The sequence below is a fragment of the Phycodurus eques genome, chromosome 8, assembly GCF_024500275.1.
Source record: "Phycodurus eques isolate BA_2022a chromosome 8, UOR_Pequ_1.1, whole genome shotgun sequence".
In the NCBI taxonomy this organism is placed as follows: Eukaryota; Metazoa; Chordata; class Actinopteri; order Syngnathiformes; family Syngnathidae; genus Phycodurus; species Phycodurus eques.
The window spans coordinates 3,478,842-3,503,967 of NC_084532.1; the positions used below are offsets into that span (position 1 = coordinate 3,478,842).

The 25,126-nt window shown below is 43.0% G+C and overlaps 1 protein-coding gene across 2 annotated transcripts in view; it reads right to left on the minus strand.

The window, feature by feature from the left end:
• phactr1 (phosphatase and actin regulator 1) overlaps positions 1-25,126 on the minus strand; it is a 44,223-nt gene that overhangs the window by 17,486 nt on the left and 1,611 nt on the right. For both annotated transcript variants that reach the window (XM_061683308.1, XM_061683307.1), the window contains exons 2-4: positions 10,476-10,640; positions 3,556-3,636; positions 196-318 (exon numbers count right to left, since the gene is read on the minus strand). In XM_061683308.1, the coding sequence (XP_061539292.1) occupies positions 196-318; positions 3,556-3,636; positions 10,476-10,640 (369 nt within the window). The remainder of the gene's footprint in view (positions 1-195; positions 319-3,555; positions 3,637-10,475; positions 10,641-25,126) is intronic.

The window sequence follows — 25,126 nt, forward strand, 5'->3', positions numbered from 1 at the left end:
TCTGGCTAGCTGGTAGTAAATTATGTCAAGTTTGAGAATTCAAATTAGTTGGTCCACACTATGCCCTGCCTCTCCCCGTAAGTCTGCTCCAGCTTCCGTGTAAAGGGCTATTGGTATAAAAAATAAATATATATAAATGGACGGGTGGACAGAGAGCACATGACGCCTCAATGCTACAGATGTTCTATTACCTACCTCCAGTTGCAGCCGCTCCTTCCATTGGCTCAGTACCTTCCGATTGTGACAAGCTGCATCTGTGCAATGGAGAACGGCCATTTTGCAGCTTCTCCTCCTCCCGTACAGATGAGGATGAACAGTCTGCACAAGCATGGCACAAGAGCATGACATGATGACTAAGTGAGACAGAGATTCAGATTAATACTAGAGACAGAAAAAGGTAAAATGCCTTACCGTATCTCATTAAGGGAATACTCGCTAATTAATGTGTTCTGATGTATATTCACTTGTTAGAAATAAAAGGTTATTAAAACTGATCATAAATCCTCTTTTAATTAAAGAAACTGCACATACAGTTAAACACCTCACTGCTTTTCAGATACTTGAATATGTAGTTTCTGCAACATATTCGAGTGTCAGACCTTGATGGACAGGTATGTTATTTTCTGTCTTTTCTTTATTTTATTTATTTTTTTTACTTCTGTGTCTTACTGTCTCGAGTGCTGGACGTTGATTGATGCAGGAGCCCACACTAAAGGGACCACCATATCAGAGTGTCCGACAATGGACAGCTATGTCATTTTTTTGTCAATTTCTCTCACATTGCTGCGACCTACTGTTACAAGTTTAATGCACTGCATTGTACCTCGCGGTGATTCGTTGGTCATTATCCTCATTGTGCGGTTAATAGTTGAACAGCTAAACAGTTGCAGGACTGCATGTTCTCTTTGTTCTGATCTCCCTATAACACTAACCTTTTTCTTCCCCCTCCCAGTAAGAGGTGCTTCTAGAGGTCTGGCTGGCTGCCTGCCTGCCTCTCTGTAGCTCTCTCACTGTCTGTCACTCTTCTTTTCGTCTAACCCAACCGGTTGAGGCAGACGTCCACTCCACTGTGAGTCTTTGGTCTGCTCGAGGTTTCTTCCCAAGAGGGAGTTCTTCCTCCTCCACTGCCTAGTGCTTACTCGTGTGAGTCTTTTAACAAGTGTGGAGTGTGGTTTTAGACCTGCTCCACGTGTTAATTGACCTGAGACAACTTCTGTTGTACTTTTGGACTCCTGTAACATTATGGGAAGCTAATATGTAATGAATCCATCCAAATAACTAAAATTATTATTAGATTACAGACATTAGTCAGTCTGGTCGTGTAGTGGTACATCCATCCATTTTCAACACCGCTCATCCTGGTTAGGGTCGCGGGGTGCTGGAGCCTATCCCAGCAAAAGGCGCACTACACCCTGAATTGGTCACCAGTCAATCGCAGGGCACATATAGAGACGGACAACCATTCGCACTCACATTCACACCGTCACTGAGTGGGAACTGAACCCACGCTGCGCGCACCAAAGTCAGGCAAGTGGTGTAGCGGTACAGTACATGTTTTATGTAGATATTGACTTGAACAGACGACAGGAGTTTAGCCCCAATATTGTCCCGAATGGTTGTCTGTTTTTGTCTGCCCTGCGATTGGCTGGCAACCAGTTCAGGGTGTACCCTGCCTCTCGCCCTAAGATTACTAGGATAGGCTCCAGCATGCCCGCGACCCTCGTGAGGATAAGCGGTACAGAAAATGGATGGATGGCTAGCTATTGTAGCCGATTTCCCAGCTCGGGCCCGACATAACAACAGACCGTCTTGTTGTGTGACATAATCCACGACCAACAATTTGTTCCCTACGATGCCAAATGAAAAGTCTCGTGCCTGGATCACACAACAAGACAAATTTGGTCTTTCCCGATTCCCGATGTCAGACTACTGCCGTAAAATCTTGCCATATCTCGGCCAGACAGTGGCAACACTACACGACATGTATTCTGATACCACTGTATCCCGTCTTTTACGATCACTGGGCTTTATCTTGTCAAATCAAACACTGTCGCAGAAGCAGTACCATGAACCAAATGTGTCACTGGTCAAGTCGACTGCCTACACTCGTTACCATGGCGAGGACAACAACGCGCCGCGCCAATGTATTGTGTTGGGGGGGGGACAAAACCTACAAAATGAGGAAAAATCTGTGGTGGTCGTCACCAGTGCTCGGGAGAGAACGCTTGAGGTATGTTCACGTATTTATAATACGATACAGCTCGCAAGCAGGCAACAAAAGGTTATGGAGCATAGAAAGTTAGTGCTAGCAATAACGGTCGTACGTAAACATGCCGGCGTTCTGTAGAATCATACTCTAAACCTTCGGTAAACATTGGTAAGTGTGCGTGAATAAATGTCGGTAAACACGGGGGCGAAGTGCCGGTCACAATACGCAGTCGCATTGGTCGACTGTCAAGGTGCGCTGTCGGAGAGTTGTCGTTGATATGTCACACTACATGGAAGATATCCCAAAAAATCAAACATACTGGACTTCATTTTGGCATCGTAGGGCCAAATCTTTGGTCGTGGATTATGTCACATTACAAGACGTTTTGTGGTTCCTGACAAAATATGTCTGACCCAATCTCGGAAATCGGCTGCCATAGTTAATCGTGTCAATATCGGCAGTAAAATCCTGTAGTCTGATCTAGGCATAATGTTAGATTTTTTTGGGATATCTATATAGTGTGATATAGTGTGACTTTATCAACGGCAACTCTCCGACAGCGCACCTTGACATTGACCAATGGGACCGCGTATTGTGACCGGCGCATCACCTCCCGTACTTGCTGTTGTCAACATACGTGCAAACCTTTGTCAACATTTATTCACGCGCACAAACAAATGTTTAGCGAAGCTTTAGAGCATGATTCGACAGAACGCCAGCCTCTTTACAATTAGTGCTAACACTAGCGTGCTAGGCTACATAACATTTTGTTGCCTGCTTGCGCTCTGTATCGTATTAAAATACGTGAACATATCTCAAGCAATCCTTGAATGAACGTCCTCTCCCGAGCACTTGGCACGGTGAATTGTTGTCGTCGTCACCTTGGTAACAAATTTATTCGGTCGCATTGAGCAGTGACATGTTTTCTGGTTCCACCTCTCCGGCAGTGTTTGATTTGACAAGATTTCTTGTAGTCTGATCTATGCATATCATGGGGTCAATTCCCAGCCGGTGCCCCATTAAATCGACAGCTGTGTCAGAAATGGAATCTGGCGTAAAAACTGCGGCAAAAAAAAAAAAATCATACGAGTGAATTGCTGTGGTGACCCCTGATGGGATGAGCCCAAAGTCAACTTCAATAACATTATAGTCCGATTTAATGAGTAATTGAATGCCTTGAAAGAAAACAAAGAATAAATGGATCAATCAATTACGCACCTTTTGGTTTAAATTAATAGATGTTAATCGATAAAGTAGCAGGTTATCACTTCTCCAGCAACAGAAAAGAATATACAATGATGCTCAAGAATGTTATGGTTTGTACAAGGATCATGATTAAGACTCACCTTTCTCATAAACTTCCTTCAGCACTCCTTTCTTGATAAGCTCCTCTCTGCTCTGTCGTGTAGACATTTTTCTCTCCAGCACTGAGAGATAAGGTTGCAGAAACAACACTGCTAACACATCATGTTGTGTGTTGGACATGTGACTTAAATGCGTCATTAGGTTAGCAATAATAACAATATTTCAGGCTGAAAAGACAGGACATAAAAAAATTTATGCAGTGAACCCCTGTTCATCATGGTGGATACATTCCAGACCCACCCTCACAAGGTGAAGCTCTGCGCCACAGATTTTAAAAAAGTTATCCTTTTACCACTTCAACATGGGTGGTATGGTGAACAACTGGTTAGCACATCTGCCTCACAGTTCTGAGGACCCGGGTTCAAATCTGGCCTTGCCTTCGTGGAGTTTGCATGTTCTCGTCGCGCCTGTGTGGGTTTTCTCTGGGTACTCTGGTTTCCTCCCGCATCCCAAAAACATGCATGGTAGTTTAATTGAAGACTCTAAATTGCCCGTAGGTGTGAATGTAAGTGCGAATGGTTGTTTGTTTATATGTGCCCTGCAATTGAGTGGCAAACAGTTCAGGGTGTACCCTGTCTCTCGCCCGACGATAGCTGGGATAGGCTCCAGCACGCCCGAGACCCTTGTGAGGATAAGCGGTGTCGAAAATGGATGAAAGGATGGCACTTCAACATGATGTTTAAGTTAAAACACATTTAAATTTATTAGAACATGGTTTTTGAACATATTGTAAACATATGTGTATAGAACACAAAATTGCAAGCATAACATATAGAAACTCCTGTACGTATTGGAGTGTCTGTGTTAGAGATCTCTTTGATGTCTTTAAGAGGCAGGGCGTGGTGGGGATGGCGTGTGTTGTGGTGAGCTGGAGGGGAAGTTGGCAGGTTGGATCAAACTATGGTGAGTCTGCGTGTTTGTATCTTGGTGTGAGGTGTGGCTGACAGCAGCTTCTGCATGAGTGTGCTCATTGTGTTGGTGTTTTACTGTACATACTGTATAAGTAAATAAAGGAAAATTACATGGGAGACTATGGCTCTCCCTTGCCACAGGTGAGGGCATTACAGTAAGTATACTGTAAAAACTCATAAAAATGATCCCTATAAACAGCAGATTTCCACAATATAGCTGGGATTTCCGCAATACACAAGTAGATACTTTGCACCCAGAAATCCGAGCTGTCGCGGGGCTGTGGTAGGTCGGTGAATCGCCATACAGTGTTCCCCCACGATATCGTAGTTCATCATTGACGCCTCTGTTATTTTGTGTTTTAATAAGTTTCAGTGTGTGAAGCATGTGGGAGGGTCAAAACTATATATATATATACATATATATATAAAAGGTTATATGGCTGGGAGAGGGAAGTCTGGGCGTCCCTGCTAAAGCTACTGCCCCCGCGACCCGACCTCGGATAAGCGGTAGAAAATGGATGGTTGGATGGATGGATGGAGGTTATATGGGATCTAATTATTGTGGATCTTCACCTCTTGCAGGTGAGTCTGGAACATATCCCCCATGATAAACGGGGATTCACTGTATAGCGGGGAAACAATGTATACGTGTTTGTTTTGGTATTATACATGTATTATAAAGCATTTAAGTATCTATTGTCCTGCTGTCTTGTTTATACTACTTGACACATTTAGTATTTGCTGTTAAAATGCATTCTGTACCTGTCCTGTAAAGGTTGTGTCTGTGTAAATTACAAACCCCAATTCCAATGTAGTTGGAATGTTGTTGAAAATGTAAATAAAAATAGAATACAATTATTTGTATATCCATTTCAATCTATATTTAGTTGAGTACCCAACAAAGACAAGATACTCAATGTGCAAAGTGAGAAACTTTTTGTTGTTGTTGTTGTTGTAAATATTCACTCATTTTGAATATCTGTAACATGTTCCAAAACAGCTTGGTCAGGAGCATGTTTACCACTGTGTTACATCACTTTTCATTTTAAGAGCACTCAATAAGCGTTTGTGAACTGAGGAGGCTAATTGTTGAAGCTTTTTTAGTCGAATTCTTTCTCATTCTTGCTTGATGTCCAAGTTAAGTTGTTCAACTGTCCGGGGTCTCCATTGTCGTATTTTGCGCTTCATAATGCACCACAAATTTCCAATGGAAGACATGTCTGTATTGCTGGCAGGCCAGTCTAATACTCGTATTCTTCTACTATGAAGCGACTCTGTTGTCACAAGTGCAGAATGTGGCTTGGCATTGTCTTGCTGGAATAAGCATGAATGTCCTTGAAAAAGAGGTTTCTTGGATAGCAGCATATCTTGCTCCAAAACCTGTATGTACCTTCCAGCATTAATAGTGCCTTCACATATGTGTTACCCATGCCACGGACACTAAGTCACCCCCATACAATCACAGATATTGGCATTTGAACTTTGCACTGATAATTATCCGGATGGTCCTTTTCCTCTTTGGCCTGGAGGACACGACGTCCATGAGTTCCAAAAACAATTTGAAATGTGGACTTGTCATACCACAGCCCACTTTTCCATTTTGCATCACTCCATCTCAGATGAGCAGAGGCCCAGAGAAGCTGGCGGAGTTTATGAGTGTAGCTGATTTATTGCTTATGGTTTGCATGGTAGAGTTTTAACTTGCATTTGCAGATGTAGCGAAAAACTTTAACTGTCAATGGTTTTCTGAAGTGTTCCTGAGCCCACGTGGCAATATTCTTCACACAACAATGCCGGTTTTAATGCAGAGTCGCCTGAGGGATCAAAGGTCATGGGCATTCAAGTTTGGTTTTCAGCCTTGCCATTTACATGCAGCGATTTCCCCAGATTCTCTGAATCTTTTAATGATACTATGGAGCATAGATCTTCTTCTTGTCCTTTTGGCTTGTCCCGTTAGGGGTCGCTACAGCGTGTCATCCTTTTCCATGGAAGCCTATCTCTTGCATCCTCCTTTCTAACACCAACTGCTCATTGGTCTTCCTCTAGCTCTCTTGCCTGGCAGCTCCATCCTCATCAGCCTTCTACCAATATACTCAATCTCTCTCCTCTGGACGTGTACAAACCATCGAAGTCTGCGCTCTTTAACTTTGTCTCCAAAACACCGAACCCTGGCTGTCCCTCTGATGAGCTAATTTCAAATTTTATCCAACCTGGTCAACATCTTCATTTCCGCCACCACGAGCTCTGCTTCCTGTTGTCTCTTCAGTGCCACTGTCTCTAATCCGTAAACCAGGGCCGGCCTCACCACTGTCTTGTAAACTTTGCCCTTCATCCAAGCAGAGACTCTTCTGTCACATAACACACCTGCCAGCCGTGGCCCGTGGTTAGGATCATCGCCTGCCACCGTGGGGGACCTAAGTTCAAGACCCCGACTGGACCATCTGCCAACATCCCCGGGACTCACGGCTGTGGTTTCCTTGAACAAGACACTGATACCCCGAAATGCTCCTCGGGCGCTTCAGCTGCCCCCTGCTCCAGTGTGTTCCACTAACGTGTATGTGTTCACTGTGATGGGTAAAATGCAGAGAACAAATTTCGTGTGCATGCATGTATGTTCATGACAATAAAAGGTGATTCTTCTTCTTCTTTTTCTGGCACCTTCCTCCACCCGTTCCAACCTACTTGGACACGTTACTTCACTTCCTGACCACACTCACCATTGCTCTGGACTGTTGACTCCAAGTATTTGAAGTCCTCCAACCTCGCCATCTATTCTCCCTGTATCCTCACTCTTCTCCCTCCACCCCTCTCATTCATGCACATGTACTGTCTTACTTTGGCTAATCTTCATTCCTCTGCTTTCCAGTGCATGCCTCCATCTTTCTAACTGTTGCTCCACCTCCTCCCTACTTTCACTGCAGATCACAATGTCATCTGCAAACATCATGGTCCACGGGGATTCCAGTCTAATGTCATCTGTCAGTCTATCCATCACCACAGGAAGCGCCTCAGGGCTGATCCCTGATACAGTCCCACCTTCACATGTACATGTCCTGTATTATTCTAACATACTTCTCTGCCACTCCAGACTTCCGCATGCAGTACAACAGTTCCTCTCTGGGTAATCTGTCCTTGGCTTTCTCTAGATCCACAAAGACACAATGAAGCTCCTTCTGACCTTCTCTGTACTTTTGCATCATCATCATCAAGGCAAAAAATGCATCTGTGGCACTCTTTCTAGGCATGAAACCATACTATTGCTCACAAATACTCACTTCTGTCCTGAGTCTAGCCTCCACTACTCTTTCCCATAACTTCATTGTGTGCCTAATCAACTTTATTCCTCTATAGTTCCCCCATCTCTGCACATCACCCTTGTTCTTAAAAATGGGCACCAGCACACTTTTCCTCCATTCTTCAGGCATCTTCTCACCCGTTAGAATTCTATTGAACAAGCTGGTCAAAAACTCCATAGCCACCTCTCCTAGATGCTTCCAAACTTCCACAGGAATGTCATCAGGACCAACTGTCTTTCCATTTTTCATCCTCTTTAATGCCTTTCTAACTTCCCCCTTACTAATCATTGCCACTTCCTGGTCCACCATACTTATGCTATTCCTTCTCTCTCACTTTCCCCATTCATTAGCTCCTCAAAGTATTTTTTCCATCTATCTAGCACACTACTGGCACCAGTCAACATATTTCCTTCTCTATCCTTAATCACCCTCACCTGCTGCACATCCTTCCCATCTCTATCCCTCTGTCTGGCCAACCTGTAGAGATCTTTTTCTCCTTCTTTAGTGTCCAACCTGGCATACATGTCGTCATATGCCTCTTGTTTGGCCTTTGCCACCTCTACCTTGGCCCTATGTTGCATCTCAATGTGTTCCTTTCGCCTCTCCTTGGTCCTCTCAGTGTCCCACTTCTTCTTAGCTAACCTTTTTCCTTGTATGATTTCCTCTACTGTGAGGTTCCACCACCAAGTGTCCTCCTCTCATTTCCTGCACGAAGATACACCAAGTACTCTCCTGCCTGTCTCTTTGATCACCTTGGCTCTAGTGGTCCAGTCTTCTGGAAGCTGCTCCTGTCCACCGAGAGCCTGTCTCACCTCTTCCTGAAAAGCTGCGCAACACATTCTCAGCTTCCACCACATGGTTCTCTGCTCTGCCTTTGTTTTCCTAATCTTCCTCCCCACCACCAGAGTCATCTTACACACCACCATCCTATGCTGTCTAGCCACACTCTCCCTACCACTACCTTAGAGTCAGTAACCTCCTTCAGATTACAGGAGGTCTGCACAAGATGTAATCTACCTGCGTGCTTCTACCTCTGCTCTTGTAGGTCACCCTATGTTCCTGCCTCTACAGTCTGACTGTATTGGTAGGAGACCCCATTATAGAAGAAGAAGAAGAATCCTCCTTTATTGTCATGAACATGCATGCATGCGCACAAAATTTGTTCTCTGCATTTAACCCATCACAGTGAACACACTGGATACAATATCAGCCAGGAATCCTGAGATTAATCGGTTGAAGGGCTGTAGACGGGATATCCACAGGCTTCTACCGCCGCTCTTGTAGGTCACCCTATGTTCCTGCCTGTTCTGGAAGAACTTGTTCACTACAGCCATTTCCATCCTTGTTGCAAAGTCTACCACCATCTGTCCCTCCAAGTTCATTTCCTGGATGCCGTACTTACCCATCACTTCTTCATCACTCCTATTTCCTTCACCAACATGTCCATTACAATCTGCATCAATCATGACTCTCTCTCTCTGTCTGCGATGCTCAGAACTACTTCATCTAGCTCCTTCCAGAATTTCTCTTTTGCCTCTAGGTCACGTCCTACCTGTGGGGCATAGCCGCTAACCACATTATACATAACACCCTCAAGTTCAAATTTCAGTCTAATCACTCGATCCGATACTCTTTTCACCTCCAAGACATTATTAGCTAACTCTTCCTTAAAAATAACTCATACTCCATTTCTCTTCCCATCTACACCATGGTCAAATAATTTAAACCCAGCCCCTAAACTTCTAGCCTTACTGCCTTTCCACCTGGTCTCCTGGACACAAAATATATCAACCTTTCTCCTAATCATCACGTCAACCAACTCCCAAGATTTCATAGTCACTGTCATAGTCCCAACATTCAAAGTCCCCACACTCAATTATAGGCTCTGTGCTTTCCTGCCTTCCCACTGGCGCCCTGCAGGTTGACGGCGCTGGTGGAGGACGTTGTTACCCGGTCCACGCCCGGTCCGGTTTGGAATTCTTTGGATGAACGCTCATATTTGTTTTAAATTTTAAGCTGGATGACCTTTCTGACGCAACCCTCTGACATTTATCCGGGCTTGGGACCGGCGTACAGTTTGCACTGGCTTGTGCCCCCCATAGGGGTGCATTATGGACCGTAGATGTTGAAATCCCTAGATTATTTGCAATTTTATGTTGAGAAACGTTGTTCTTAAACTATTACACTATTTTCTCACGCAGTTCATAAAGTGGGTGACCTTTCCCCAGCCTTGCTTTTGAACAACTGAGCCTTTTGGGGATGCTCCCTTGATAGCCAATGATGACACTCGTCTGTTTCCTATTAAACTGTTTACCTTTGGAATTTTCCAAACAGGTGTTTTTTTATAGCATTCTTTAATTTTCCCAGTCATTTGTCGCACCTATCCCATCTTGTTTGGAGTGTGCTGCAGGCATCAAATTCAAAATAAGAGAATATTTGTAAAAAAAAAAAAAAAAAATCAATTGGAACATTAAAATCTTTGGAGTGTATTTAATTGTAAACTAATTGTAAATGTATTTAAAAGCATTTGCAAATTATTGTATTCTGTTTTCATTTACGTTTTACACAACACCCCAACTTAATTTGAATTGGGGTTTGTAATACATTGTACTAATCTATGAGCTTTGATAGGCAAGTGATGATAACCACAGCGATATAGAGAAAAATAAAGTGAAAAAGTGTTTTAGTCCTCACCAGCAGAGGTCTGCTTAAACTTTTCACTCTTCTTCTTTCTCCATTTCCAGGGTTTAAAGAGACGCCCCAGGGTGGCAAATTTACTTCGTCGCCTAATTGGAGGTGTGTGTGTGCCAGGTACCAGTGAATCAGAGCGCATTGCTGCCAGCCTTTCAACTTCTTCAGCTGCAACACAAAATGATAACTTTATGGTATTCAACGAGAAAACGACCTTCACAAAAATGTTTTCCACTTAAGCAACGTTTATTTTCCAATGCAGAAAGAACACATTGTGGTTTGTCAAGTGCCGTGGCAGCCCTAGGTGGGGGCCAGGGGGTGGCCCCTAACACTGTGCTTGTCCCCTCCCCTTCCCCACAAAGGGAGACAACTAATCTGGTGTAGAGATGTTGTCTTATACATTGTCCTTTAAGGTCAGTTCCAGCACTATGGTGGGAAGTGTGAAGTTCTGGCAAGTGCTGCAAGTCAACCCTCCCGGAAAACCACAAAATTGCATAATCAGACAAATGTGAACAAACATGCTGAGACTCAATGTGTCAAGTAGCAGCTGATTTTTGCTTGTATATCATTGGTCTGTCAGTCACCCCACAAAAGTTATTTTAATGGTATACTCACCGTGCAACCTGCCCACTCAGGAGCTTAGGTCCATTTTTGATACAATGGGCTAAATTTGTATCAAAAGCACAACTGCGGTGAAGCGCAAAAACTGGCCTATCTTGACTTTCGTGCAAGCGCAAGGCTCGCTGCGCCTTTGCCAATTTGGCAGACCAATAAGTGCCAAGATGGGGATACCACCGCACCGACGGTGTGGGCTTTGATATACGCCCGGCACTTGTGACAATTTAGTGGTTAAACTGATGCCTGCTCAGACCACGTCTAAGTCCGGTTTAGTAGGTAGACTGCTGGTCTCATGTAATTTTGGTGAATTTGATGGGGGCATAGGCAGACAGATACGCGAGCTCCGCAAACGTGTGGTGGATGACAGACATTTCATTCCTAAATATGTGAACAGCGGGCATCGCCCCATCTGAATAATTGTAGAAATCTCAGAATTGAATGCATTATTATTATCGCCGGCCAAGAGCGGTGACAATGCTCCAGTCATGCACAGATCGCTGCGTCCTCTTCTGCACAGAAAAGTCTCCATGCGAGACTGTCAGTGCATCGCATTTAAAAAGAATGAGCGGAGCCGCTTTGATTAGGAGCGAATAAAGTCGGTTGTGTTCACGCCCACAGTGGCGCAGATCGCCCATTTGTGCGGCTTGCACACATCTGCTAAATTACAAAAACCTGGTACCATCCGCCTCCACGCAGATTTATGCTGCCCGCCATGCTGGATTTATGCCGGTCATGAAAATAGAGCCCATTGTGGTTTATCCAGTAATGGAGTTGCAGTCGGTTGCATTCAAACTTGTTGAATTGAATCCTGACTTTAGAATTGACACCAATCTGTTCTCACCATTGTTGGAATACTGCATGCTAGCAGTTCCTTTTTATGGAAGGACGTAGGCTACTTGAATCCAAGAGTGCATAAACACTGCTAAAATCAAATTTACACTTTACCTTATTAATATGCATGGATTAGCATGACCAAACCTTACCATATATTCTTATTGAACAGATATAAGACGGTCTTCTAGTTAAACCAAAAGACACACACACTGAGCCACTTTCACACCGCATTCCCAATAAATTGACGGATCATAAGCATAACAGTACTGCCGGGATTTATTCGCCTGTGCCTTTCAGATAGATCTTACCGAAGCGGTACATTGCCATTCAAAGTGTGCATCTACACAACGGGTTGCTCAATTAACATAACATTTGATGGATGACGACATCAGTGCCACAGCAGCAATTGCTTTCAACACAAAGGGGTGTGGACATTGGGTCTTGGGTTTAAAATTGTGTGAAGCTGGCAAATTCGCAGGTCGACTTCAACCTGTCATCCAGCATTGCTTTCTAACTGGACTGATATCCAATGAGTATGACATGGAGTTATATTGTAATGATTATGTATTCCCTTTATCTTTTACCAGTATATCTTAGTCATATTGCTTTGTGATATGTGTTCAAAATGACTGTAATCTCTCAACATAAACAGCTGTGTTCAGTGGTGTCCATGCTGCCAGTGGTTAATGTAGAAAAATAGCTCTCGAAATTTTTACACCAAGTGCCACTTAGCTCTCCAAGTACCACCATCATGACATTAGAATACTGTAGCCCAGTAGGCCTAAAGATTCATCAAGACGTTGTAACATTATGCAGTTTGAACAATAACACTGTGCTAAAATATAAGAAAGTAAAACCCACTTAATGATTCAATTAAAAGGTATTGCACATAGGGTTTATGTCAACATATGTTTAAAGCAGTTCTTAAAGGTTACAAGCAAATGTAATGACTTAAACATTAAAGACCCTGTAAAGTGAATTCAGATTTTTGTTCTCTAAATAAACGATACATGTTTGAATTGTAATTGCTCAAAACATGCCAAGACAAACAACTATGTAGTACTGAATTGTGGAGATGTAGCATTAACCTGTTTTTCACCATTTTAATTTCTCCGGATTTTTGGGGCATAGCTAAAACAGCGTCCAGTGACGCACTTGGGCGACCGGCATATGTCGCCCCTACAACATTTTATAATTTGTCACTCCAGCATGCATTTAGCTAGCTAACTCTGCCTATACCCCAAAAATGCATCATCCCTAAATGCCACGATTTACAGGAACAGGTTGTTGTCATGATTTAAATAAAGTATTATGTAGTTTGTGTTATGCAAAGCATTGTGGGTATGGAACAAGCAGGAACTATGTGCTCAAAGTGTCTTTCATTTCATGTGAGCCACAGACTGAATGATGTGTACCCGTGTTACTAAACGATGACTTTCCATGGTGTCTTTATGTGGACCTACACAATGGTACAACATCAAGCAAAGAGGTGACAAAGTGGACTAGCCCGCCACCGGTCTGCAGCATCAACTCTGTGGAGCCAACAGTAGCCGGTTAACTTGTGAGCTAGCAGGCGGCTAGCACTTCTCGTTGGGATATATTACAGCCACCGGAGGCTTTAAGCAGATATATTTTTTTGCATCTCAAACCTGTAGGGATGTGTAGTTATAAGGATTTCACACAGAGTGGTATGTGATTGACAGCTGACGACATAACAGTGCACGGTTTTAGCACATCCAGCAGGAACACACAGCATTCCAGAGCTGAGAGAATGGTTTGAGTTTTCATGATTTAAGGGCCTTATTTTATGTAAACAATTTTTTTCATCATTCACATTTTACAGGGTTTTTACAGACATTTTTTTTGGTCTGTTTGGTTCGTAGTGTATATGAGGGTTAACTAAAAATGTAATTAATTTGGGAGAAAATAATGCATTACTTCCGGTTTAATGTAATGTTAAGTTTAATCGTTGAAATCAAACTAATATGTATCGTAAAGGGGCACCACGTCACTTTTTACATGGATAAAATTTAGGGAAAGTGACGAGAAACCTTTCTATCAGTCTCGTAATCTGAAGGTTGCTACACTTTATGAAATTTGGAGTTCTAGATGACAGTGGCTTACTTAAACTCAGAACACACACAAAATACAACCGAGAGTAGAATTTTATAGAATATTTAATGACATCTACAAGGGATCTAGCGGAAAACAAACAAAGGGGTCAAACTAAAGAAAGAAAATAACACTAATAATGGTAAAAAGAAGGAAAATAGGCGTACGAGAAGGGAAATAGAACATCGTGTGTTGGACTAAAGTGGAAAACACGAGCGTTTAACGCGTCCGTTCCGGACGAGAGAGAGAGCGAGAGAGAGGACAAAGTTGAGATTTTGTCTGAAGATAGTAATTTCCCCAAAATTATTAGGTACTAATATTGTAAGTCTGGCAATCACTTGCCGTGTCTACTCACAAATGTAAATGAACTGGCCTCTGGGAGTTGTCTCTCTCAGGGCGCGTCTCAGAAGCACAGAGACAGGGTTGGTTGCAGAAGAAAAAGATGCACGAAAATGAAACCAAACAAAAGAGGCAGAAGAAGAAAACATTTTGTTCGTCATGCCTTGTTGGGAGAGTATGACCGTTTCTCTTCCTGCCTTTTCAGGGGCTCGTGAGCACGTTCAGCGCGATCACGCTTGGCTGGAAGCGTACCTGGTACTTTAGTAGCAGTAGCCCTGATCGCCGAATAGGGTTGGAAGCTGAGTCTGTTCTCATCCCGGCCTTCGCGGTTACATAGCCGTGTTCCCGAACAAAGAAAGGGCAGGGGGGAGGGGTGGCCGAGGCCAGCCGGTGGCTGGCTAGATGCCACCAAGACAAGAGCTAAGAAGCCAGAGGAGAGAATAAACACAAGAAGCCTCCAGAAGGCGGGAGTTAAGAATTAAATGTGGGGTTGCAAGAGGGACGGAGAAGACCGGTCAGCAGGTAAACAATTATTGGTCCAGATGTGATGTGTTGGAAGTTGAGATGTGATGTGAAGCTGTTATGTCGACTGATATTACTAAGTGATGAAGTGATGCAAGCACTGAATTGAAAAGTGAACCTGTTGTTCATATACTGTAATTACCACAGAAACACCACATTTAACCTTTTATGTGATTGCTGAAAGAAAATGTGGAATTTGATTGACAGACAGAACAACTGCCATGATACATAGAATGAAAGATCCAATTCATACTGTTTATACAGCGGGTACGGAAAGTATTCAGACCCCCTTAAAGTTTTCACTCTGTTTTTTTTTTTTGCAGCCATTTGCTAAAATCATTGAAGTACATTTTTCCCTCATGAATGTACACACAGCACCCCATATTGAAAAAAAAAGAATTGTTGACATTTTTGCAGATTTATTTAAAAAAAGAAAAACTGAAATATCACACAGACATAAGTATTCGGGTGTTCTCAATTTCTTCTGATCATCCTTGAGATGGTTCAACACCTTCATTTGAGATGAGCTGTGTTTGATTATACTGATTGGACTTGATTAGGAAGCCACACACCTGTCCATATAAGACCTTACAGCTAACAGTGCATGTCAGAGCAAATGAGAATTACGAGGTCAAGGGAACTGCCTGAAGAGCCAGAGACAGAATTGTGGCAAGGCACATATCTGGCCAAGGTTACAAAACAATTTCTGCTGCACTTAAGGTTCCTAAGAGCACAGTGACCTCCATAATCCTGAAATGGAAGACGTTTGGGATGACCAGAACCCTTCCTTAGAGCTGGCTGTCTGGCCAAATTGAGCAATCGGGGAGAAGAGCCTTGGTGAGAGAGGTAAAGAAGAACCCAAAGATCACTTTGGCTGAGCTCCAGAGATGCAGTCGGGAGATGGGAGAAAGTTCTAGAAAGTCAACCATGATTGCAGCCCTCCACCAGTTGGCGCTTTATGGCAGAGTGGCTCGACAGAAGCCTCTCCTCGATGCAAGACACATGAAAGCCTGCATGGAGTTTACCAAAAAACACCCAAAGGACTCCTAAAATGGTGAGAAATAAGATTATCTGGTGTGATGAGACTTTTTGGCCTTAATTCTAAGTGGTGTATGTGGAGACAATCAGGCACTGCTCATCACCTGTCCAATACAGTCCCAACAGTGAAGCATGGTGGTGGCAGCATCATGCTGTGTGGCTGTTTTTCAGCTGCAGGGACAGGACGACTGGTTGCAAGCGAAGGAAAGATGAATGGAGCCAAGTACAGGGATATCCTGGATGAAAATCTTCTCCATAGTGCTCAGGACCTCAGACTGGGCCGAAGGTTTACCTTCCAACAAGACAATGACCCTAAGCACACTGCTAAAAAACAAAGGAGTGGCTTCAGAACAACTCCGTGACTGTTGAATGGCCCAACGTTCACCATCTAACCTGACAGAACTGGAGAGGAATGGACAGAACAAGGAGGAATGGCAAACGATCCCCAAATCCAGGTGTGAAAAACTTGCGTCATCATTCCCAAAAAGACTCATGCCTGTATTAGCTCAAAAGTGTTCTTCTACTAAATACTGAGCAAATGGTCTGAATACTTATGGCTGTGTGATATTTCAGTTTTCTTTTTGAATAAATCTGCAACAATTTCAACAGTTCAATTTTTTTTCTGTCAATATGGGGTGCTGTGTGTACATTAATGAGGAAAGAAATGAACTTAAATGAATTAAGCAAATGAGTACAACAAAGAGTGAAAGATTTCAGGGGTTCTGAATACCTTCCTTACCCACTGTATAGTACATCTAATTCAATAAATTCTAAAATCAGCTCTCTGCGACAACCATACTTTTTTACATCTACATTGAATTATTTTATGAATTGTTATTATTTTATGTATTATTATAATTGTTTTGTTCTCTATGTAACGTACTATATCTTCATATTTTCTGTGTACAAAATAACACAAATGAGAGTGATACAGAACCTTTCCAAAAAAAAATAATATCGTGGAAAATTTTATTTATTTCCATAATTCTCTTAAAAAAGTTAAACTTTCATAGATTAGAGCTTCAGGGCCCACAATTTAAACAATTTCAAGTCTTTCTTGTTTTTTTTTAATGTAATTTGGAATTCCCAAACCCCACAAAATCAGGAATACAAAAAAAATAGAATACTGTGAAGAAATCACAATTTACCTAGAACAAAAAGAAATAAATTGGGGTCACTTTAAATCAATCAAAATATGGTACTTTCAAAACGATATGTTAATCTACTTGGTTGGGAATCCCTTTGCTTGAATCACTGCCTCGATGCGCCGTGGCATTGAGGCAATCAGCCTTTGGCATTGCCCGGGGGTTATGGAAGCCCAGATTTCCTTGATGCTTGCTGTCAATTATTTTTTGTTTTTGGGTCTGGTGCACCTCATTTTCCTCTTGATAATACCCCATAGATTCTCAATAGGGTTTAGATCCAGCGAGTTGGCGAGCCAGTAAAGCACCAAACCATCAAACCAGGATTTGGTGCCTTTGGCGGTAACGGCAGGGGCCAGGTCCTGCTGGAAGATGAAATCTGCATCTGCATACAGATCCTCAACAGAAGGAAACATGAAGTCCTCTAAAACATTCTGGTAGGCTGTTGCACTGACCTTGGATTTAAGAAAGCAAAGTTTACCTGCACTGGACATTACACCCCAAATCATGACTGACTGTGGATATTTCACACTGGACCTCAAGTAGCTTGGGTTCTGTTCTTCACCCATCTTCCTCCAAACCCTTGGACCTTGATCCACGAATGAACGGCATGCTTTACTTTCATCAGAAAAGAGGACCATGGACCACTGGCCAACAGTCCAGTCATTCTTCTCCTTGACCCAGTTGAGACGCTTCCGATGTTGGCTCTGCATGTGGTGGTTTTTGAAGCTGTGACTCTGACTCCCGCATCATTTCACTCTTTCTGGATATCTGCTAGATTCTGGAATGTTCTCTGTTTGATAATCCGCTGATGCCCACGGTCATTTCGTTTGCTGGTGCATCGTCTCCTGCCACATGTCCTTCCATTGCTGTGCTTGGATACAGCACTCTGTGAACCTCTTTAGCTATGAAGTTTGTGGCTTTCCCATTCAATGGAGCATATCAATGATGTTCTTCTGGCCAGTTGTCAAGTCTGCAGTCTTCCACATATTGAGACAATTGAACAAAACTGAAGCAATTTAATGACACCTGGTAAACCTGTGCAGGTGCTTTGAGTTTAGTAGATTATTAGTGTGTGACACTCAGTTTCAAACATTTATGGCCTGCAAAATATGGGCTGATTTCTTCACAGTATTCCAATTTTTCGAATTCCTGCTTTTGTGCGTTTTATGAGCTGGAAGCCCAAATTATGTAAAAATACCAAATAAATACTTGTTTAAATAGTGGACCCTGAATCTATAATCTATGAAAGTTTAACTTTTTGAATGGAATTATTGAAATATAACTTTTCCATGATATTCTAATGTTTTGGAAAGGGTCTGGAGAACCGCCATTATCTCATGTAGAAATTGAATCTGGTTGCACCATTTGAAGTTCAAGCCATCATTATAATGGAGTGTGCTGGTCATCTTAAAACAGAATTGAAATTTAGAATTAATCAGATACTAATTCCATAAAAAAATTAATAACGAAGGAGATGAAAGACCCCAATGATGAAAACGATAAATGGATCTAGGTTTCCCTTGCCCGGACATGGGTCACCGGGGCCCCCCTCTGGAGCCAGGCCTGGAGGTGGGGCTCGACGGCAAGCGCCTGGTGGCCGGGCCTGCACTCAGGAGGCCTGGCCGGGCACAGCCCAAAAGGGTAACGTCGTACCCCCTTCCCATGGGAGGGGCCATAGGGGTCGGTTGCAGTGTGAGCTGGGCGGTGGCCGAAGGCAGGGACCTTGGCGATCCGATCCCCGGCTCCAGAAGCTGGCTCCAGGGACGTGGAATGTCATGATGATCGACTTTGTAGTCGTGTCATCTGACTCGCGGCCTCACATCTTGGACACTCCGGTGAAGAGAAAGGCGGAGCTGTTAACTGATCACCACCTGGTGGCGAGTTGGCTCCGATGGTGGGAGAAGATGCCGGTCTGACGTGGCAGGCCCAAACGTATTGTGAGGGTCTGATGGTAACGTCTGGCAGAATCCCCTGTCAGAAGGAGTTTCAACTCCGACCCCCAGCAGAACTTTGCTCATGTTCCGGGGGAGGCGGGGGACATCGAGTCCGAGTGGACCATGTTTTGCGCCTCCATTGCTGAGGCGGCCGACCGGAGCTGTGGCCGTAAGGTGGTCGGTGCCTGTCGAGGCGGCAATCCCCGAACCCGTTGGTGGAGACCAACGGTGAGGGATGCCTTCAAGCTGAAGAAGGAGTCCTATCGGCCCTTTTTGGCCTGTGGGACTCCTGAGGCAGCTGATGCGTACTGGCTGGCCAAGCGGAATGCAGCTTTGGTGGTCGCTGAAGCAAAAACTCGGGCATGGGAGGAGTTCGGTGAGGCCATGAAGAAAGACTTCCGGACGGCTTCGAGAAAATTCTGGTCCACCATCCGGCGTCTCAGGAGGGGAAAGCAGTGCACCATCAACAATGTGTATAGTGGGGATGGGGCGCTGCTGACCTCGACTCGGGACGTTGTGAGCCGGTGGGGAGAATACTTAGAAGACCTCCTCAACTCCACCGACACGCCTTCCCATGAGGAAGCAGAGTCTGGGTTCTCTGAGGCGGCCTCTCCTATCTCTGGGGTTGAGGTCACCGAGGATGTTAAAAAACTCCTCGGTGGCAAGGCCCAGGGGGTGGATGAGATTCGCCCGGAGTTCCTCAAGGCTCTGGATGTTGTAGGGCTGTCCTGGTTAACCCTCCTCTGCAACATCGCGTGGACATTGGGGACAGTGCCTCTGGATTGGCAGACTCGGGTGGTGGGAGGTGCTTCGGTTAAGAGAAAGTAGCTCTAATACCATTTTAAATGAGGCAACACCACCAAATTTTTATTTTATGAACAAGTGTCGAATAGGGGGAAAAGGCGGTGGTATTGTTGTTATTTTTAAGTCATTATTTCAGTGTAAAGAAATTATACTGGGTGATTTTAGCTCTTTAGAATATCTGTTTTTTAGTTAAAGGTGACCCAAAGGTTGTTGTTTTAATAATTTATAGGCCTCCAAGATACAATAGAAAATTTATGGAGGATTTTTCAGAACTGGGGTCACTGATGGTGTTGTGGTACACTCGCCTGACTTTGGTGCAGGCAGCGTGGGTTCAGTTCCCACTCAGTGACGTTGTGAATGTGAGTGCGAATGGTTGTCCGTGTCTATATGTACCCTGTGACTGACTGGCGACCAGTTCAGGGTGTAGTCTGCCTTTCGCCCGAAGACAGCTGGGACAGGCTCCACCGGCCCGCAACCCTATCCAGGATAAAATTATTGATTGATTGATTGATTTTTCAGGAAGTTTTCTCAAGAACTCTCTGCAATACTAGACACATTTGACCTCTCACAACATATTAAGAGTCCAACTCAATCTCAAGGTCACATCTTAGACCTGGTCATCTCGAAGGATGTTGAAATTCTATCAATTGACAATAAGGATATGGCTATTTCCGACCATTTTTGTGTATTCTTTGAATTACAAATGCTTTCAAAAGTTCAGACAACCTCTATGTCTATTAAGAAAAGGTACATAAATGAGAGTACCACCACTACGTTTATGGAGACCATTCCTGTGCCACAAACTGTGAATCCTGAGACAGTTGATGAACTTTTGAATAATTTCACCTGTGAAATCTCAAATGTCATGAATGCTGTCGCTCCTATGAAAACTAAGACATACTTGAGGTGACCTAGAACACCGTGGAGGAGCACAATGATGGTAAAGACCTCTAAATCAAAGTGTAGGAAAGCAGAACGTAAGTGAAGAAAAACTAAACTCCAAATTGACTATGACGTCTACAGACAGTCTTTGTAACTTTAACAAAGAGTTAGTCAGGGCGAGACAGCAACAATTTTCTGAAATCATCAATAAAAACTTCAACAATACACACCACATTCTGTTTGCTGTGGTTGACTTGTTCACAACCCCCCGAATCAGATAGCTACAGAACTCTTAACAGCAGATGAATGCAATGAATTTGCTTATTTTAGTGAAAAAATACAATCTATCATGTAAAATATTAGCACAAATCAGCAAAATGATAAAATTATACTACATCAGAAGCCACCCAGAAAAAACTCTATTACCATGTCAGAATTTGATACAGTTGACCAAAGAACTGTAGAGAAAATGCTTCAGCAGCTGAAACCATCAACGAACTGTCTTGACTCAATACTATCTGACTTTTTCAAAGCTATTGCGAAGTCTGTGCCAGCTGATTTGCAGCAAATAACCAATTGCTCACTTCAGTCAGGCGAGTTTCCTAAAGCTCTTAAAGTAGTTGCCATTAAGCCTCTGCTAAAAAATAGAACGCTGTATGCTTCCATGTTAGCAAGCTATAGATCCAGCTCAAATCTCCCTTTCGTAGCCAAGATTGTTGAGAAAGTTATTTTTAATCAACTCAGCAATTTCTTGAACTTAAATTGACTTTTTGACAAATTTCTATCAGGTTTCCAAACTGATCACAGTGCATAATCTGCTCTTATCAAAGTGCTAAATGATATAAGGTTGAATACTGACTAAGGAAAGGTGTCGATTCTGGTCTTGTTGGATCTCAGTGCGGCTTTTGATACGGTAGATCATAATATACTGCTGAACAGGTTGGAAACATGGGTAGAACTAAATGGAACAGTCCTTAAATGGTTCAGGTCCTACCTGGAGGAAAGGAGTTATTTTTTAACCATTGGAAGTGTTCAATCTCATCGAATGGGAATGACCTATGGGGTCCCTCAACGGTCAGTTCTTGGACCCCTCCTGTTCAGCATGTATATGCTACCCTTGGGTCAAATTCTTCAGAACTATCATAGCGATGCAGAAAACACACAGTTATATCTAGCAGTGTCTCCAGATGACTGCAATTCAATTGAAGTGTTGTGTCACTGTCTAAAACAGATAAATAACTGGATCAGCCAAAATCTTCTTCTATTAAACCACAACAAAACTGAGATAATTGTTTTTGGCAATAAAGAAAAGATGATTGCTGTTAGTAAATTCCTAGAGTCACTCTCTTGAAAAACCAAAGACCAAGTCCGAAACCTTTGGTGTTCCGATCGATTCCGACCTGTCAGTTATATCAAATCAATTACTATAACTGCCTTCTACCATTTGAAGAGCATATCCAGAGTGAAGGCTTGCATGTGTCAAGCATAGGAGGAGAAGCTCATCCATGCTTTTATCTCAAGTAGAGTTGACTATTGTAATGGTCTTCTGACTGGACTCCCCAAAAAGAGCATGAAGCAGCTGCAGCTCGGGTTCTGACCAGAACAAAGAGGTCAGAGCGTATTACTCCAATTCTAAAGTCGTTACACTGCCTTCCAGTCAGTTTTAGAATAGATTTTAAAGTTCCGCTACTGGTCTATAAATCACTAAACGGTTTAGGTCCTGAATACATGAAAGAAATGGTAATGGAATATAAACCCAGTAGGGCTCTGAGATCGACAGACTCTGGTCAAATAGTGGAGCACAGAGTCCAAAGCAAACATGGTGAAGCAGGATTTAGCTATTATGCTGCACACAAATGGAATAAGTTGCCAACAGAAGTGACGTCAGCCCCAAGTGTGCACTGTTTTTAAGTCCGGGTTGAAAACTCTTCTTTTTTCACATGCTTTTTAGAGGATTTCGACTTTAAAATTATATTTCTTGCACTGTACGCTGTTTTCATTGTATTTTTATTTTATTTCCTCTTTGTTTTATGTTTATAAGCTGTTTTTTTAAATTTGTTTTTAAATGCTTTAAATCGTGTAAAGCACATTGAGTTACCTTGTGTATGAAATGCGCTATATAACTAAATTTGCTTTGCTATTTTCTTGTGGGTCAACTTGGGTCCTACAGGCTTTACTTGGCTCAAGTTTTGTCCCTCAGCGCATTGGCTAACTTGTGAGCTGAATAGAAGAACACACATCCTAGCAGAGGACAACTGATGGTTGAATGTTTTTTTAAATCTGTCCAAGGCCTCTTTAATGTTTTTAATTGTCTGTAGAGAAACAGCAGTATTGATGTATGTAGATGTCAGATAGACTGTCACCATATTCTCGAGCCAAGTCTTTTCTCCCTTCATCACCCTGAACTTTGCACCCCCACCCCTTCTGCTTTTGGTCAGTCTTTTGTTTAGATCTCTGAGTAAGTCCTCTCTGCTTCAGTGAGAGTATGCCAATGCCTGTGTCTCTGGATTGATTTATGTGGCCTCTGTTCATAATTATGTATTCGGAAGGAGGTGTATTATCCAGGTTATGGTCTGGACCAAGTTTGAATAGCAATGCTTGTAATTATCATATCTCATAACATTATCTGTCGCCATATCATATTCAATAAGATGATGCTTTGCAATTAAATCCCAAAGTCAGGATCGGTAATAAATCTCTTCATGAACGGATGCACCCATTTCAGTTGTTAGACCTCACAGTGTGACCCAAAAAACCGACTCAATACAGGTATGGAAAAGTGAAGGTGTGAACGTTTCCTTGACATGCATCTTAATTTACTGGGAGGAAGTTAGAGCTAAGTCACTGATGGTGTAGTGTTACACTCACCTGACTTCGGTGCAGGCAGCGTGGGTTCTGTTCCCACTCAGTGACAGTGTGAATGTGAGTGCGAATGGTTGTCCGTGTCTATATGTGCCCTGCGACTGACTAGCGACCAGTTCAGGGTGTCGTCTGCCTTTCACCCAAAGTGAGCTGGGATAGGCTCCAGCGCCCCGCGACCCTAACCAGGATGTGCCAGGCGGTGTTGAAAATGGATGGATGGATGGATGGATGGATGAAGTTAGAGATTGTGCCACCAAATTGTACAGCATTGACTGAGGTCCAGTACCTTCTGCAGGATCCCACAAGTTCTTTAGTCATTCAACTGGGATTTTTGCTAAATTTGAGTAGCACCTCCAGGATCCCAGAAGCACTGCACTGCTTGGCCCCATCAACTGGCCAAAAAGTGAGCTGATTTTAGCCTTTCAAGGTGGATCACAGACAAATTATGGACCAGGCACAAATACTGTAACTGCTCACCAGAAATCACCTCTTATACTATACATGTGAATCTGCTCAAAGTATTCCCATCACTTGTCTTGACTGTGAATAGCTCTTTGCATTTGTGTTTTCCTCCCTGGTTGCTTCAAATCCGTATAATGTTATATTTTAATACAGTATGTGTCCCCAACTTGTAAAATATAATGTGATACAATACACGAGCTTTCAAATTTCTCCCTCTAGAAACATAATAATGCCAAATTAAGACTAACACAGCCAGTGAAATATTGATGTAACAAAATACTTATGATTATTGTTGATTGATGTGGTTTAGAACTGCACTGCATCATATTTGAGTGGTTTCTGATATTTTGCTGTGGAGTTGTGTAGTTCTATACCACTGCAAACTACAACCATAGTAATAAACGTAGTTCCATATATACCTTCCAAAAATGATATTATCTTTTGTAAAACCAACATACAGTAAAATTCTTGTCAGCATCCTCATTAGATTGTGCTGGCGTACGTAATGATGTGGCTAGCGATGTTGTGTTATTTGGGAGTCAATGACGAGACCTCAGAGACTGTTCACGTAACTTTACTTCCATGTGTCGGGCTTTGGACAAAGTACAGAGCCAAGCATGTATCCCTATGCTGCTCATGCATCTGGTAGGTTGCATATCACTTCGCCTAGTGCGGTAATATACGTAAGTTCTGCCTAACATATAACAACAACGGATGTAAAGTATTAAAGTGACAACACAACCCTTGAAAGAATGCTGGACAATATTAAATAATCTCAACGTGAATGGGGCATGACTGAGCCCAAAATAACCCATTTGGGGCAACATGGCTCAAGTGGTAGAATGGCTGTGACCATGTCGAAGTGCCCTTGAGCAAGATACTGAACCCTCAATTGCTCCTGAAGCTGCATTAACTGCGCTTTGAGTATCTTGAAGGTCGAAACGTGCTAGTAAAAGCCCATCAGGCCAAAGCTGTTTTGCCAAACTCTTGTTTACTAAACCTAAGGCTGACATCCACGTTTCCTCCCTCACACACTGGTTCACAAGACAAATTTGCATGCAGCCATATTAGTAAGCCCATGGCTATTTGGAATGCACAAAAA